General features: G+C 37.6%; 1 protein-coding gene across 2 annotated transcripts in view; it reads left to right on the top strand.

The window, feature by feature from the left end:
- The window catches only part of Nup153 (nucleoporin 153kDa), a 59270-nt gene that overhangs the window by 33564 nt on the left and 12329 nt on the right, over window positions 1-13377 (top strand). For both annotated transcript variants that reach the window (XM_013030441.1, XM_013030442.1), the window contains 5 exons: window positions 13-150; window positions 856-957; window positions 7387-7471; window positions 10061-10189; window positions 12124-12738. In XM_013030441.1, the coding sequence (XP_012885895.1) occupies window positions 13-150; window positions 856-957; window positions 7387-7471; window positions 10061-10189; window positions 12124-12738 (1069 nt within the window). The remainder of the gene's footprint in view (window positions 1-12; window positions 151-855; window positions 958-7386; window positions 7472-10060; window positions 10190-12123; window positions 12739-13377) is intronic.

Below are 13377 nucleotides of genomic sequence, written 5' to 3' on the forward strand. Positions count from 1 at the left end.
TTATTGTTTTAGGAAATGGAAGTACCAGTGTTACCGAAAATCTCTCTACCAATTACCAGTTCTTCACTTCCTACCTTCAATTTTAGCTCACCTGTGAATACAACTTCCTCTCCCTCACCCATCAGTCCTCCTCAATCATTGACAAACAAGGTACAAAAGCATATATAAATGAAGTGATTTTTGTTCTTATGATTTAATTTTACAAATATTGTACTTGTTTTAAAAGCAGTGATGGATTTTCACCATGGATGTTAATAACTCATAGTAAGCAGAATGAAACAGAGGTGTTTTAGTTTTGCTTTTTTTCTGCTGGGGATTGAATCTCAGGGCCTTATGCATTAGGGATATAAACTATATCATTGAGTAGTTAGTTATACCCTAGCCTCAGAGAACTGATAATGATGTATTATTTTCTCAAAAAAAGTATTTTTTCACATATGTGTGAAAACAATGGAAATATTCTTTAAAGTCTTCTACATTAAAGAAACATAAGGTTTTTTTTCAAGCAGTATTTTTAGTAAGGTAATTTTTTGTAAGAATAAGATGTATATATGTTTTATTTCTTAGACAGGTTTAATACCTTTAATATGTTCCTATGGTTTATATGTTCCTCCAAATGTGTATAGAAATTACTCTCTTCTTTGAACAGAAATTCATGTATAATCATGTGTATTTCTCTTCCATGAGAAAGCCAGATTTTATATAGCAAGTCACGTTTCAGTGTGTTTTCAGATGTTAACATGATTATTTTTAATCAAAAAGGTAAAAGAATGCTATTAATTTCCTAGAAATAATTTTCTTAGCCTGTTTTCTGAGTTGCTCTTTTTGTCATTTCTTAATCTTATGGAAAATTAGGTACAAATGACCTCCCCAGGCAGCACTGGCAGTCCTATGTTTAGATTTTCATCTCCAATTGTAAAATCTACTGAGGCAGATGTACTGCTACCTCCACCATCTGTAAGTAGCAAGCAAGGAATCTCGTATGTTTATTGACTTCATAAGTGATGCTGTATTTTTGTCAAACTTTTATATGCCTTTGGTAAAAAAAACCCAAACAGCAACAACAAAAAACATGATATTGAGAAAAAAGCTTAATGCAGAATAATTATATACATGTATTTGTATGCATATTCTCCTGTGCCATTTGACAAAATGCAAACATTTTGATGCCCAAATGTTTTCTTTTATATCCTCTAAGTAAAAGGGTATTTCTTTGTATTCATTCAATAGCTATACCTCAAAAAAGTAGTATGATATAGTCCATATTTCCTTTCTATTTCCAGAATGTCTTTTAATTGCTTTTTTATTTCTGTTGGTCCTGGATCCTATTAAAAACAAGGACATTACTAACTAAAATTTCGGCCTGTGCCAAGGAGTCCTAGGGTTTCTCCTATTCCATCCTGTAGTGTTTTCAGGGTGTCTGAGGTCTTTGATCCATTTGGAGTTGATTCTGGTGCAGGGTGATATATAAGGATCTAGCTTTAGTTTCCTGCAAGTAGTTAACCAATTTTGCCAGCACCATTTACTGAAGAGGCTGTCTTTCTTCCATTCTATTTTTTTAGCTCCCTTATCGAAGATTAGATGGCTATAGGTCTGTAGGTTCATTTCTGGGTTTTCAATTCTATTCCATTGGTCCTGGGGTCTGTTCTTGTGCCAGTACCAAACTGTTTTGATTACTCTGGCTTTGTAGTAGAGTTTGAAATTTGGTATTGACATTCCTCCAGCACTGTTCTTTCTGTTAAGGATCGTTTTTGCTATTCGAGGTCTTTCCTTGTTCCATATGAATTTTTGGATTGCCTTTTCTATTTCCTTGAATAATGAGGTTGGAATATTGATAAGTATCTCATTGAATTTGTAGATAGCCTTGGGAAGTATTACCATTTTCTTTTTTGGGTGGGGGGAGTCCGGTCATGGGGCCTGAACTCTGGGCCTAGGTGCTGTCCCTCAGCTCTTCAGCTCAAGGCTAGCGCTCTACCACTTGAGCCACAGCGCCACTTCTGGCTTTTTTCTTTTTGCTTATGTGGTGCTGAGGAATCGAACCCAGGGCCTCATGCATGCAAGGCAAGTGCTCTACCACTGAGCCACCTTCCCAGCCCCCCCAGTATTACCATTTCCAATCCAGGGGCATGGGAGTTTTTGCCACTTTCTAAGTTCTGTTTTGATTTCCTTTTTCAGGTTTTTGAAGTTTTCATCATAGAGGTCCTTCACTACTTTGGTTAAGTTAATTCCTAGGTATTTTATTTTTTGTGGGGGTATTACGAATAGAGTTGCTTTCCTGATTTCAGCCACACTTTTCTCATTGTTGGCATATAGAAAAGCCATTGATTTTTTGAGGGTTAATTTTATGCCCTGCTACTTTGCCAAAGTTTTGAATCACCTTGAGTAATTTGGGAGCGGAGTCCATGGGATTCTTTAAATACAAGATCATGTCATCTGCAAATAGGGAGAGTTTTACTCCTTTCCCTATTTGGATCCCCTTTATGTTTGGATCTTATTACTGTAGCTAGGCATTCTAATACTAGATTGAAGAGCAGTGGAGAGAGTGGGCATCCTTGCCTCGTTCCTGAGTTTAGAGCAAGTGGCTTTAGTTTTTCACCATTGAGTATAATACTGGCTGTAGATTTGCCATATACAGCCTTTATTGTATTGAGGAAGGTTCCATGGATTCCTAGTTTTTCCAGAACCTTCATCATAACGGGGTGTTGGATCTTGTCAAATGCTTTTTCTGCATAACCATGTGGTTCTTAGCCTTGCTCTTGTTGCTATGATGAATTATGTTAATTGATTTGTGTATTGCCTTTGCTGTGTCCCAGAGGAGCTGGTAGTTTGTGTGCTCATTTTTGTTGGATATCATGAATACTTGAATTTCGTTTCTAATCTCTTCCATGGTGGTTCAACAGTGTGTTGTTCAGCCTCCATGTGTTACAGGTAGCTTTTGGTGTTGAGTTCTAATTTTATTCCCTTGTGGTCTGAGAGAATGCAAGGTATAACTTTAATGTTTCTGAATTTGGACAAGTTTGCTTTGTGACCTAAAATGCGGTTTATTTTGGAAAATGTTCCATGTGTTGCTGAGAAGAATGTGTATTCTGATGCTGTTGGGTGAAATGTTCAGTAGATGTCTGTTAAATCTAGTTGATCTATGCAGTTGTTTAGGTCTGCGGTTTCTCTGTTGAGTTTTTGCCGAGTTGATCTATCTAGTGGGTATAGTGGTATGTTAAAGTCCCTGACAATTAATGTCTTTGGATCTATATGAGATTTGAGAGAAAGAAGTGTTTCTTGGATAAATTTGGGTGCTCCGTTGCTTGGCAAATAGAGATTTAGAATTGTAATATCCTCCTGGAGGAGAGATCCCTTAATTAGTACATAGCGACCTTCTTTATCTCTTCTAAGTAATTTTAATTTGAAGTCTATTTTATCTGATATTAGTATTGAACTCCTGCCTGTTTATGGGGGCTGTTTGGTTGGTAGATTTTGTTCCAGCCTTTCACATTCAAAATGTGTTTTTATGGGCAAGGTGTGACTCCTAAAGGCAACAGATAGAAGGATCTTGCTTTTTAATCCAACTAGACAGTCTATGTCGAATAATTGGAGAGGTAAGCCCATTGATGTTAAGAGATAGGACTGAGAGGTATTTGGGAGTTCCTGCCATTTTATCCACCTTCTTGGGGGCTGCTGCAACTGGGCTCTTCCTATGGTTCTTGGAGTCTCAGTTTGGGTGCAGTTTCTTGGCCTTTATTGTGGTTTGTTGGTTTTCTATGTGTAGGACATCTTTAAGTATCTTTTGTAGGGCTGGTTTGGTGGAGATAAATATTGTTTCAATTTTTCTTTGCTATGGAAGGTTTTTATTTGACCTTCGGTTATGAAGGAGAGTTTAGCTGGGTACAGTATTCTTGCTTGATAGTTGTTTGTCTTTAGGGCGTGGCATATATCATTCCAGGCTCTTCTTGCTTTAATTGTCTCTGCTGAGAAATCTGAGGTGATTCTAATTGGTTTCCCTTTATAGGTGATTGATCTTTTCTCCTTGACAGCTTTAAGGATCTTTTCCTTGGTCTGAATTGATCCTGTGTGGAGATTGTAATGTGATGGTGGGACGTCCTGTTCTGGTCTGGTCTATTTGGGGTTCTAAAAGCTTCTTGTATCTGAATAGGCCTATCTTTTTGCATGTTTGGGAAGTTCTCTACTAGGATCCTGTTAAACAAATTTCCTAGACCAATAACTTCTGTCTCTAGGTGCTCCTCTACGACCCATTATCCTCAGATTAGGTGGCTCTCAAATCTTGAATAGAGCTATCGTATTTCTTGGATTTGTCTTGGATAGTTGTATGTTCTTTCTCTATAATATCTAGGCTATCTTCATTCCCTGAGATTCGATCTTCTGCATGGTCTAACCTACTGTCAAGACTTTCTACTTTTTTATTTCTTTTCCTTTGATGGCTTCAAATTCTTTGTTGGAACTTTGTTCTAGATCTTGTAAGAAGTTCTTTATTTCCTTAATTTGGTGTTCAGTGTTTATTCTCAAATCACTTAGTTGATTGGTTATGGTTTCCTTGGACTCCCATTCCTTCTGTTGGGCTCCACTGAGCATTCCCTTTACTGTCTCCCTGATTTCTTTCAGCTCTCCCGTTTATGTATTCCGTGAATGCCTCCATTGATCGTTGTCTATTCTCATCCCGATCTCTCAGTTCCTTTATTTCTCTTTGATTAGCATCCTCATGTTCACACCCATTTCCTGAAGTTCTCTTTAAGTGTTCTCAGCCTGTTCACGCCATTCCTGACTTTCTCTTTGTCTGTTCTCAGCCAGCTCAGGCAATTCCTGTCTATCTCTTTGACTGATCTCAACCTGCTCACCCAATTCCTTTATTTCTCTTTGAGTGTTCTCAATCTGCTCACGAAATTCCTGTATCAATCTTTGAGTAGCTTCCTCACGCTCATGAGACTCCTGTATTGATCTTTGGTTTGCCTTCTCTCTCTCCCTATCATGCTCACACTGAGACCTTTGCAGGTTTTCACTCTTTTCATTTACCCTGTTTACCTGTAGTGTTTGTAGAGCTTTTTGGGAACTCTCCTCTGGATTATTCATTACCTGTTCTGTCCCCTGATTATGAGTGGGAGTTGAGATCCCCGGGCTTGCCATTTTTCTTGTGTTTTTCTGGCTTGTTCTGCCCATTTGGGATGAGAATAACACCAGTTTTGTGCTAGAACACTATTTTAAGGTATCAACCAAAGTCCGTAGTTGCACAGTCAAAAATCTGGTTCAAGAGATACAATCTATTGAACATCAAATAACTATGTCTTAATGGCCTAAGAACAGCAAAGGAGAATTTGGCAACCAGAAATTATTAGGTTTAGGGAAAATGTGGGGAAACATAGGATTAGAGGGATGTGAGAAGGTGAGGGAGAGTGGAATGGACCATGTCCTAATCTCAAAGAGGGAAATGGATTGGACAGAATGATAGCAGAGAGAGAGAAAAAGAAAGAAAAGAAAAAGAAGGAAAAAAAAGATGAGAAAAAATGGAAAAACAAAAATTTAAAATTAAAAAGTGAAACCCTTAAAAACTGCAAGTTTGAAGAGAGTTGTATTCAAAGAATGGGGATGGGATGAGAGGAGGGGAGGGATAGAAAGGAGACATGAAAAACTAGAAAAATAAAAATGTTTAAAATATATGGGTATAAAGAGGTAATACTGCTATTAAGGAATTTTAAGTCTAAGAGGTTTTGAATTGAGTAATAAATTTCTGGATTAAGTGTGCACAATGGAGGATAAGATCTAATAATTGACCACGGGTATATTTGAGGGTGAGCAGAACAGCAATTAAGTCACTCAGAAAAGAATGAAAGAGAAGTGAAAAGAATGAGAAAAAGAAAGAAAAGAAAAAAGGATCAAAAGGTCAGTAGAGATAAAAAAGAAGCACACTCACATATACACCTAAAATAAAAATTAAAAAAATTAAAAATTAAAAAATTAAAAATAAGGTACAAAAAAGTTCTTTGATTTTTTTTTTTGAGGGGAGGGGGGGATGGGTAGATTCTGTATGTCCCTTGTGTCTGTAGCAGTCTCTTGTTTTGAGTATGGAAAAAGAGGGAGATGGCTGTTTGCTCTAGTTTGGAGATGTTGAGATGAGGCTAGGTTCTGGGTAGAGTTGAGACCTTTCTGCAAACACTAGCTTTTCCCTGAGATGCTAGCTTCTGAGATACAGAGCCCAGCCTGGAGCCTTTCTCAGGGTTTATATTTACTGAATTTCAATTGATTGTCTAGGCTGCGGTAGGGAGGGGCATTCTGGCATCCTCTGGCTCTGTTTGCCCAGTGAAGAAAGCCACTCCTGGGGGCAGATTTTCCTCTGCCTGGGGTGGGTGACTTTTTCCTGGGTGGAGTTGAGCCTGGCAGGTCTGGCAGGTTCCTGTGACCTGCTAAATGACTGTCTGGTTTTCTCCCATGGCCGGAGTAGGAGCTGGCAGCTCAGCTGGGCCTTTGTCAGTATCCAAGATGGAGATCTCCGGTAGTCCGTTGGGGGATGGGTGCCTTCCCTCCTCTGCTCCCTGAGGAGGAGTGAGGATGTCAGGCTTCTACTCATGCTGCCAGGAGTCTTGGTTCCTGGGTCGTCTCTGGTCTTCGTTCTGCAGGATGAAGATATCTGCTCCTTGTCAGTTCTTGCTGGTGTTAAGTAGAATCCGCTCGCTGGCTGCGTCTGGGTCTGGCACCTTTGTTCTGGACTCTCTGTGTTGCAGGTATGGCGGCTATAGCCGCCACGGCTGCCAGCAAGTGCTCAGAACTGTCTCTTTGCCTGGATTTTCCCTCTCTAGCCAAACTCTCTGTACTGTGATGGCACACTTGGTGTAATTCTCTGGCCTAGGACTGTTCACTAGAACACTAAAACTGCTTTCTATTAGGCACGTTTTAACATGTTTTCCGATTTGTCTTTGTTTTCTATCAGAAATAGGTGTGGCAGATGAAATAGATTTTCCTTGCTGTCTGGAATCTATGGGTTTCCCCCAAAATCTCATGTTTTATATTAAAAAATAGCATTCAGAAACAGAACTAGACATTAGGAACATACCATTGTTTTCAAAGGAAAAATACCCAAGAAATTAAAATGTCAAACTGTGTTATGACATGAAATATAAGAAAACCTCAGCTTAATATTCATTCATTCATTCACTCACTTATTCAAAATAGGGTCTTGCTATATTTCCCCAGTCAGACTCAATTTCTGGGCTCAAGCATTTCTGCCTTAGCCTCCCAAGTATTGGCCCCCAGCTGTGCTAAGTAGCTTATGAACTTTATAGAGATTTGAAATACATAATACAGTGTATTTTTTAACTTGTAATTAAACTAAGCTTTTAATTTGTTTGAAAGTAATTTGACAAAATACACCTTTTTTCTTTATAGATTGGATTTACATTTAGTGTGCCTGTTGCAAAAACAGAACTTTCTGGCTCTAGTAGTACTTCAGAACCAATTAGAAGTACTTCAGGTAAGTACACATTTTTCACATACTTTTACGAAAGGAAAAACAATAAAGAGTGCTTACATTAGAGTTGTACTTCGGTTTTTTTCTCAAATTTTTCTAAATGCCTTCACTTAAATGAATCAGTTCTAAAGGCATGTAAAAAAACTCTTTTCATCAATGCTTTTTAAAAATTATATTCAGGGATATTTAGCTTTCATAGATTTTGAGTGGGCAAGTAAAAATAGCATTTTTTTTTGGTCGGTCATGGGCTTGAATTCCAGGCCTGGGCGCTGTCCCTTAGGCTCTTTAGCTCAAGGCAAGTGTTCTACCACTTGAGCCACAGCACCACTTATAGCTTTTTCTGTTTATGTGGTGCCTAGAAATGAAACCCAGGGCCTCATGCATGGCAAGCACTCTACTACTGAGCCATCTTCCCAGCCCCCAAATAGCAAATTTATTCATTGCTTTTATCTAGTCAAAATAAGGTGAAATTTTTGTTTAAATGGATTCTTATTGCAAATTTAAGGGTTGTCTGCATTATAATTTGCGGTGAACTGATTGATGCATAAGTGTTTTTCCCCCCAAAATTATTGTGATTAAATAGTTACATAATTTCCCAAATTTCACAGTATTGTAGGATAGTGATGCTTAGTTAAAGTCACAAACACATTCTAACTTTCATGGAGTAAATTGTCTATCGTGGTCTATAACATTTATGAGTTCTGTGAGCTTTGACAATACAGTTATTTCTTCCACATCAGGTGATATGTACATTTCTTTAGTTTTGCATAGCGTCAGCTGTTCCTTCTTTCCCACTTATTCCCTCTCTCCCATCGCTGCCATTGAGATGCTTAGTTCGTTTTGATCAATGTCCAGTGCAGGTGATGCATAAGCGTTTTTAGTGATAAGAAAGAGTTACACAGGTTGTGGTGCAGATAGTGATATATAACTTAGGAACTGAAGAAATCAACATCATTGACAAATGAATAATCAGGGAGTTGAAACAATTTATTTGTAGTAGTAGTGGCTTCCTTTTCAGTGTTCAAAATACAGAAACATCTGGATTGAGTCATTCAGATCAAGAACTTTGAAACAGGATATTTTACACACGAAGTGAGGAGTCACTGCAAGGACATAGGCATAAGAGAAAAAGCATGGCATACGTTGCATATTGAAGACAGTTTGTTATGAGGTGGTAATAGTTCCTGAGTGCATGCAAAGGAGTTGAGTTTTATTCTGAATGTGGTAGGACGATGAGTGAGATATGGTGAGAGGAATGCAGCATGAGGGAGGGTATAGGTAGAAACTCAATAGAGAGCTTTTTTTTTCTACCTAGAAATATCTGCTGAAAGAACTAGAATACTATGTTGTTTCTTCAAAGTTGTAAGAAAAAGAAAGTACTAGAAGCTAGAGAGCTCTTTCATGCTGGGTGATCTGAAAAATTAAGAGTGCCTATCATCACTAGCAGTGACAATAATCTAGATTAAAACATTGTAAATCTTAAAGACTTTGTCAACAGTTTTTTTTTGCCAGTCCTGGGGTTTAAACTCAGGGCCTGGGCACTGTCCCTGAGCCTCTCTGTGCTCAAGGCTAGTATTCTACCACTTGAGTCGTTGCACCACTTCCTGCTTTTTTTGTTAGTGTGGTACTAAGGAATCAAACCTAGAGCTTCATGCATGCTAGGCAAGCACTCTACCACTGAACCACATTCCTAGCCTGTCACCAGTTTTTACTGAACTATGCTGCTTAAAAAAAGTTAATGTTGGGGGGCTTGAACTCAAGGCTTCTTCTTCTCTCTTAGCTTTTTTGCTTAAGTCTGGTGCTGTCACTTGAGCCCTACCTTCACTTCTGTGTCTCTTTGCTTATTATTTGGAGATGAGAATCTCTTTTGTCTGATCAGGCTGGCTTCAAACTTCCAATCCTTAGGAGGGAGGAGTAGTTAGGATTGTTAGTGTGAACTATCAACTAGCATGAAAGGTATTTCTAATTATATATAGTATGAATTGGTATATATGAACTAATTGGCATAGTTGAAAATTATTTTTAAAGTTTTTTTTGGGAGGAGTGTTAATATTTTAAGTTGCTGCACAGTCAAATTATATGGGTCAGTGGGAAAGTGCTGCTTTAGTTGCTATATGCCTCCAAGGTTTGTTTGATGTTCTTTCACTGAGTTCATTGGCTGGTAGTTATACTTCTTGCCCTTTTGCGATAGTGGGGAAATTATGGGAAATAGTATTTTTGCCTCCTTGCAATGACCAATTAACCATATACTTTTATTCGTTTTTTGGTCAGTCATGGGGCCTGAATTCTGGGCCTGGGTTCTGTCCCTTAGCTTTTCAGTTCAAGGCTAGTGTCTACCACTTGAGCCACAGTGCCACTTGTGGCCTTTTCTGCTTATGTGTTGCTGAGAAATCAAACCCAGGGCCTCATGCATGCAAGGCAAGCACTGTACCACTCAGCCACCTTCCTAGCCCCCTTTTTCATTATTTTTTAATTATGATGACTTCCATAAGGTTTTAGAAATGGATCCAAAAGAAATGATTTGGGAAGATGTTTAAAAATTTGAGTCCTATGTTTTTCTTTTCATGATATCATACAATTAAACAATTACAGCTCCAGATAACATTGCATCAAATAATACAAGTACAAGCTGTAAGAAGCGAGACGAAGAATATGAGGGTCCTTTTAGACCTGCCAAAATCCAGAAAGAAGGAAGTGTTCTAGATATTCTGAAAAACCCTGGTAAGATAATGGCTGCCTCTAGGCAGCCAGAGAGATTAATTAAAATTTCATGATCTCCTAATATTTGTGTTATAACTTTTAAAAATCATGATAGAAAGTTGATTTTTGAGTGTAGGTGTGGTCAGCTATCCTTTTATGGGAAATGCCTTAGAAGCCTTTAGAATTCTGTATTAGTGAAGGTATAAAAAGAGAAAAAGGAATTACTTGATAGTGGGCACAGGCCCCATATAATAATAATTATATTTTGACAACATGAAGTAAAATATAAGTCAATATAAGTATATAAATGTGCAGTGATCAAACATGATATGATCTGGGATATATATATATATATATCCCCAGATATATATGGAAGGAATGAATAGGAGTTTTCATTTTGAAGTCAAGGTGTTCATAGTTTCTGATGGGATGCATATAATACAAGAATACAAAACCATTAGAAAACCAAATAGCTCAGATTGAGTTTAGATTTACTTAGCAGATGTATTTGTGTGTAAAGAATAGGTTTAAAAAAATAAGGGCAGTTTCTACAAGATTTACAAAAATAAGTTTTGTTCCAGCTTTCTCATTTTATAGATGGTGTATGCTGCCTATTAGAGTCCAATTATATATAATTTTATGTATTTGTGCCAGAGTTCTGTAATGCCTGTACTAGAAAATGGCCAAAGTAGTTGGCAAGCATCAGATACATCGGTTAATCTTACATGTTTAGGGTTACACTTTGCTTTCAAAAACCTGCCTCTTTCAATTCTGAATGAGAAAGATTTGTCTTCATTTGTGTGAAATTATGAAAATGTGACAAAATGGAAGGAAAAAAATTCTAATGGATTAGTGATTACTGTTAAAATTTTGTCAGCAGTGTTAGCTGGATTATTTCTTGGTACCACTAGGAAATCTGGCAATCTTCAAATTTTTCTTCCTTTGTAATTTTCTTTTCCTTTGTTTTTAAAGGCTGGAGAAACATCATTAGTGAATGGTGTTGATATGTGTAAAAATTTGTTTATCTCAAATCATGGATTAGAAAGGCATTTTCTTGAGTGGATCATTTCACTAACAGCCGTTCTGGCAAATTCCTCTGCCAGATCTGAGGAAACAGATTCCTCTGGCCTTTTCCATATAAATACCTTAATTGCTTAGGTATACCTTCCTTTTTTTATTTTTACAAAAGAAGATAAATTGTGAAAAGTTCCTTGAAATTACATTCAAAAGATACTTTGGACAATTGTGTTATTGAGTTACTGTTCAGAACTTTATATACAGCTATGAGTTCTTGCTACACAAAGATAAGACTAGGTCTTAATTATATTTTGTATTTCTATGCCTTTTCAGAGAGCTTAGTACATCTTTGTTGGGCTTTGTCTTGTCACTGAGCAACCCAGTTTTCAAACTTACTATGAATAAGAATAATTTTAAGATTACATCTGTATTTGCTTGGGAAGCTAAAACAGGAGGGAGAACAGGGGTAAGGCAAGCCTGGGTTGCATAGTGAGACCGTGTCTCAAACAAGGAAACAGACCAACGAAAAATCTTTACCACTGTGTTGTGCTTTGGGTGGGACATCTATCAAATAATCATGGCTGCTTAGCTCAGTAGGCTTTATTGTAAACAGATGCTATGGATAATGATTGGACAATGTCAGAATTATAGACACTGAAGTCATTTGGCAAAACCAAGTGAACACTTGAAAGAAGGGCAGAGACTGAGTATATTACAGTTTATTATTGCAAGGAAGACAATTTATAGTTAGGGTTATATAACTAAAAAAATGCACTTTGTAGGATTTTAACTAGGTCTAAGTTTTGTTTATTATACTTTCAATAAATATGGTTAGGTAAATATAAATATATAAAGTTGTATCAGTAAAAATGTTGTAGTTATTTTTAAATTAGTCTTTCTATATTTTTTCATTGAAACACTGTCTTCCTGCATTGTAGGTTTTGCATCACCAAAGGTAGATTCTTTTGCTGCTCAGCCCACTACTACAAGTCCAGTAGTTTATACAAGACCAGCAATAAGTACCTTTTCTTCTAGTGGGACTGGATTTGGAGAAAGTTTAAAAGCTGGTTCCTCCTGGCAGTGTGACACATGTCTTGTCCAGAACAAAGTAACAGACAATAAGTGTATAGCTTGCCAAGCAGCAAAATTGCCACCAAGAGAAACTGCTAAACAGTCTGGAATTGGGACATCAAGCAAAAGTGGCAAAGCAACTCCTCTATCAGGGACAGGCTTTGGAGACAAATTTAAACCAGCGATGGGAACCTGGGACTGTGATACCTGTTTGGTGCAAAACAAACCTGAAGCAGTAAAATGTGTTGCCTGTGAAACACCGAAGCCTGGAACTGGTGTGAAGCGAGTCCTTACATTGACAGTGGTTTCAGAAAGTCCTGAAACGATGACTGCTTCGACTTCCAGCTGTACTGTGGCCACTGGTAGCTTAGGATTCGGAGATAAATTCAAAAGGCCTGTGGGATCTTGGGAGTGTCCAGTGTGCTGTGTTTCCAATAATTCAGAAGACAACAAATGTGTGTCTTGTATGTCTGAGAAACCTGGTAAGTTTATTCAACTGTGGAATAATTTTGCAGTAATTTTAATTTATTTTAATTTATTTTGTAAATCAGCTAAGAACCAGTCCCAGTATTTCAAATGGACCAGAATTAAGTATTTCTTTGTGCATCTTAAAAATCTAAAAAGACTTAGTTGGGGTTAGATCTAATGTGCTAATTTTTTCTTTGTGATTTTTATTAGAAATATTTTGCTGTCTTGATAATTTTCAAGAATGATCAGTGGATACTGGAAACTTTCAGAGTGGGGCAGAGTGAAATGTTATTTTGTCTTTGTAGGAATGAAAGATAGTTGTTTCTTTAAGGGGTACACAGCAATGTTTGTGACAAGGCTCCAGATAAATACTAATTGATAGCATCTATATCTGAGATGCCAGTAAAAATTAACTGAAATGTTTTATGAAAAATTACTAGCTAGAAAATTCCTGTTTAGAGGCTGAGTTAAAAATTTACATCAGGGGGTCTGGGAAGTTGGCTCAGTGGTAGAGCATTTGCCTTGCATGCCTGAGGCCCTGGGTTCGATTCCTTAGCACCACATAAGCAAAAAGAAAAAAGCCGGAAGTGGTGCTGTGGCTCAAGTGGTAGAGTGCTAGCCTTGAGCTGAAGAGCTGAGGGACAGCGCCCAGG

Source organism: Dipodomys ordii, unplaced genomic scaffold (genome assembly GCF_000151885.1).
Source record: "Dipodomys ordii isolate 6190 unplaced genomic scaffold, Dord_2.0 Scaffold130, whole genome shotgun sequence".
In the NCBI taxonomy this organism is placed as follows: domain Eukaryota; kingdom Metazoa; phylum Chordata; class Mammalia; order Rodentia; family Heteromyidae; genus Dipodomys; species Dipodomys ordii.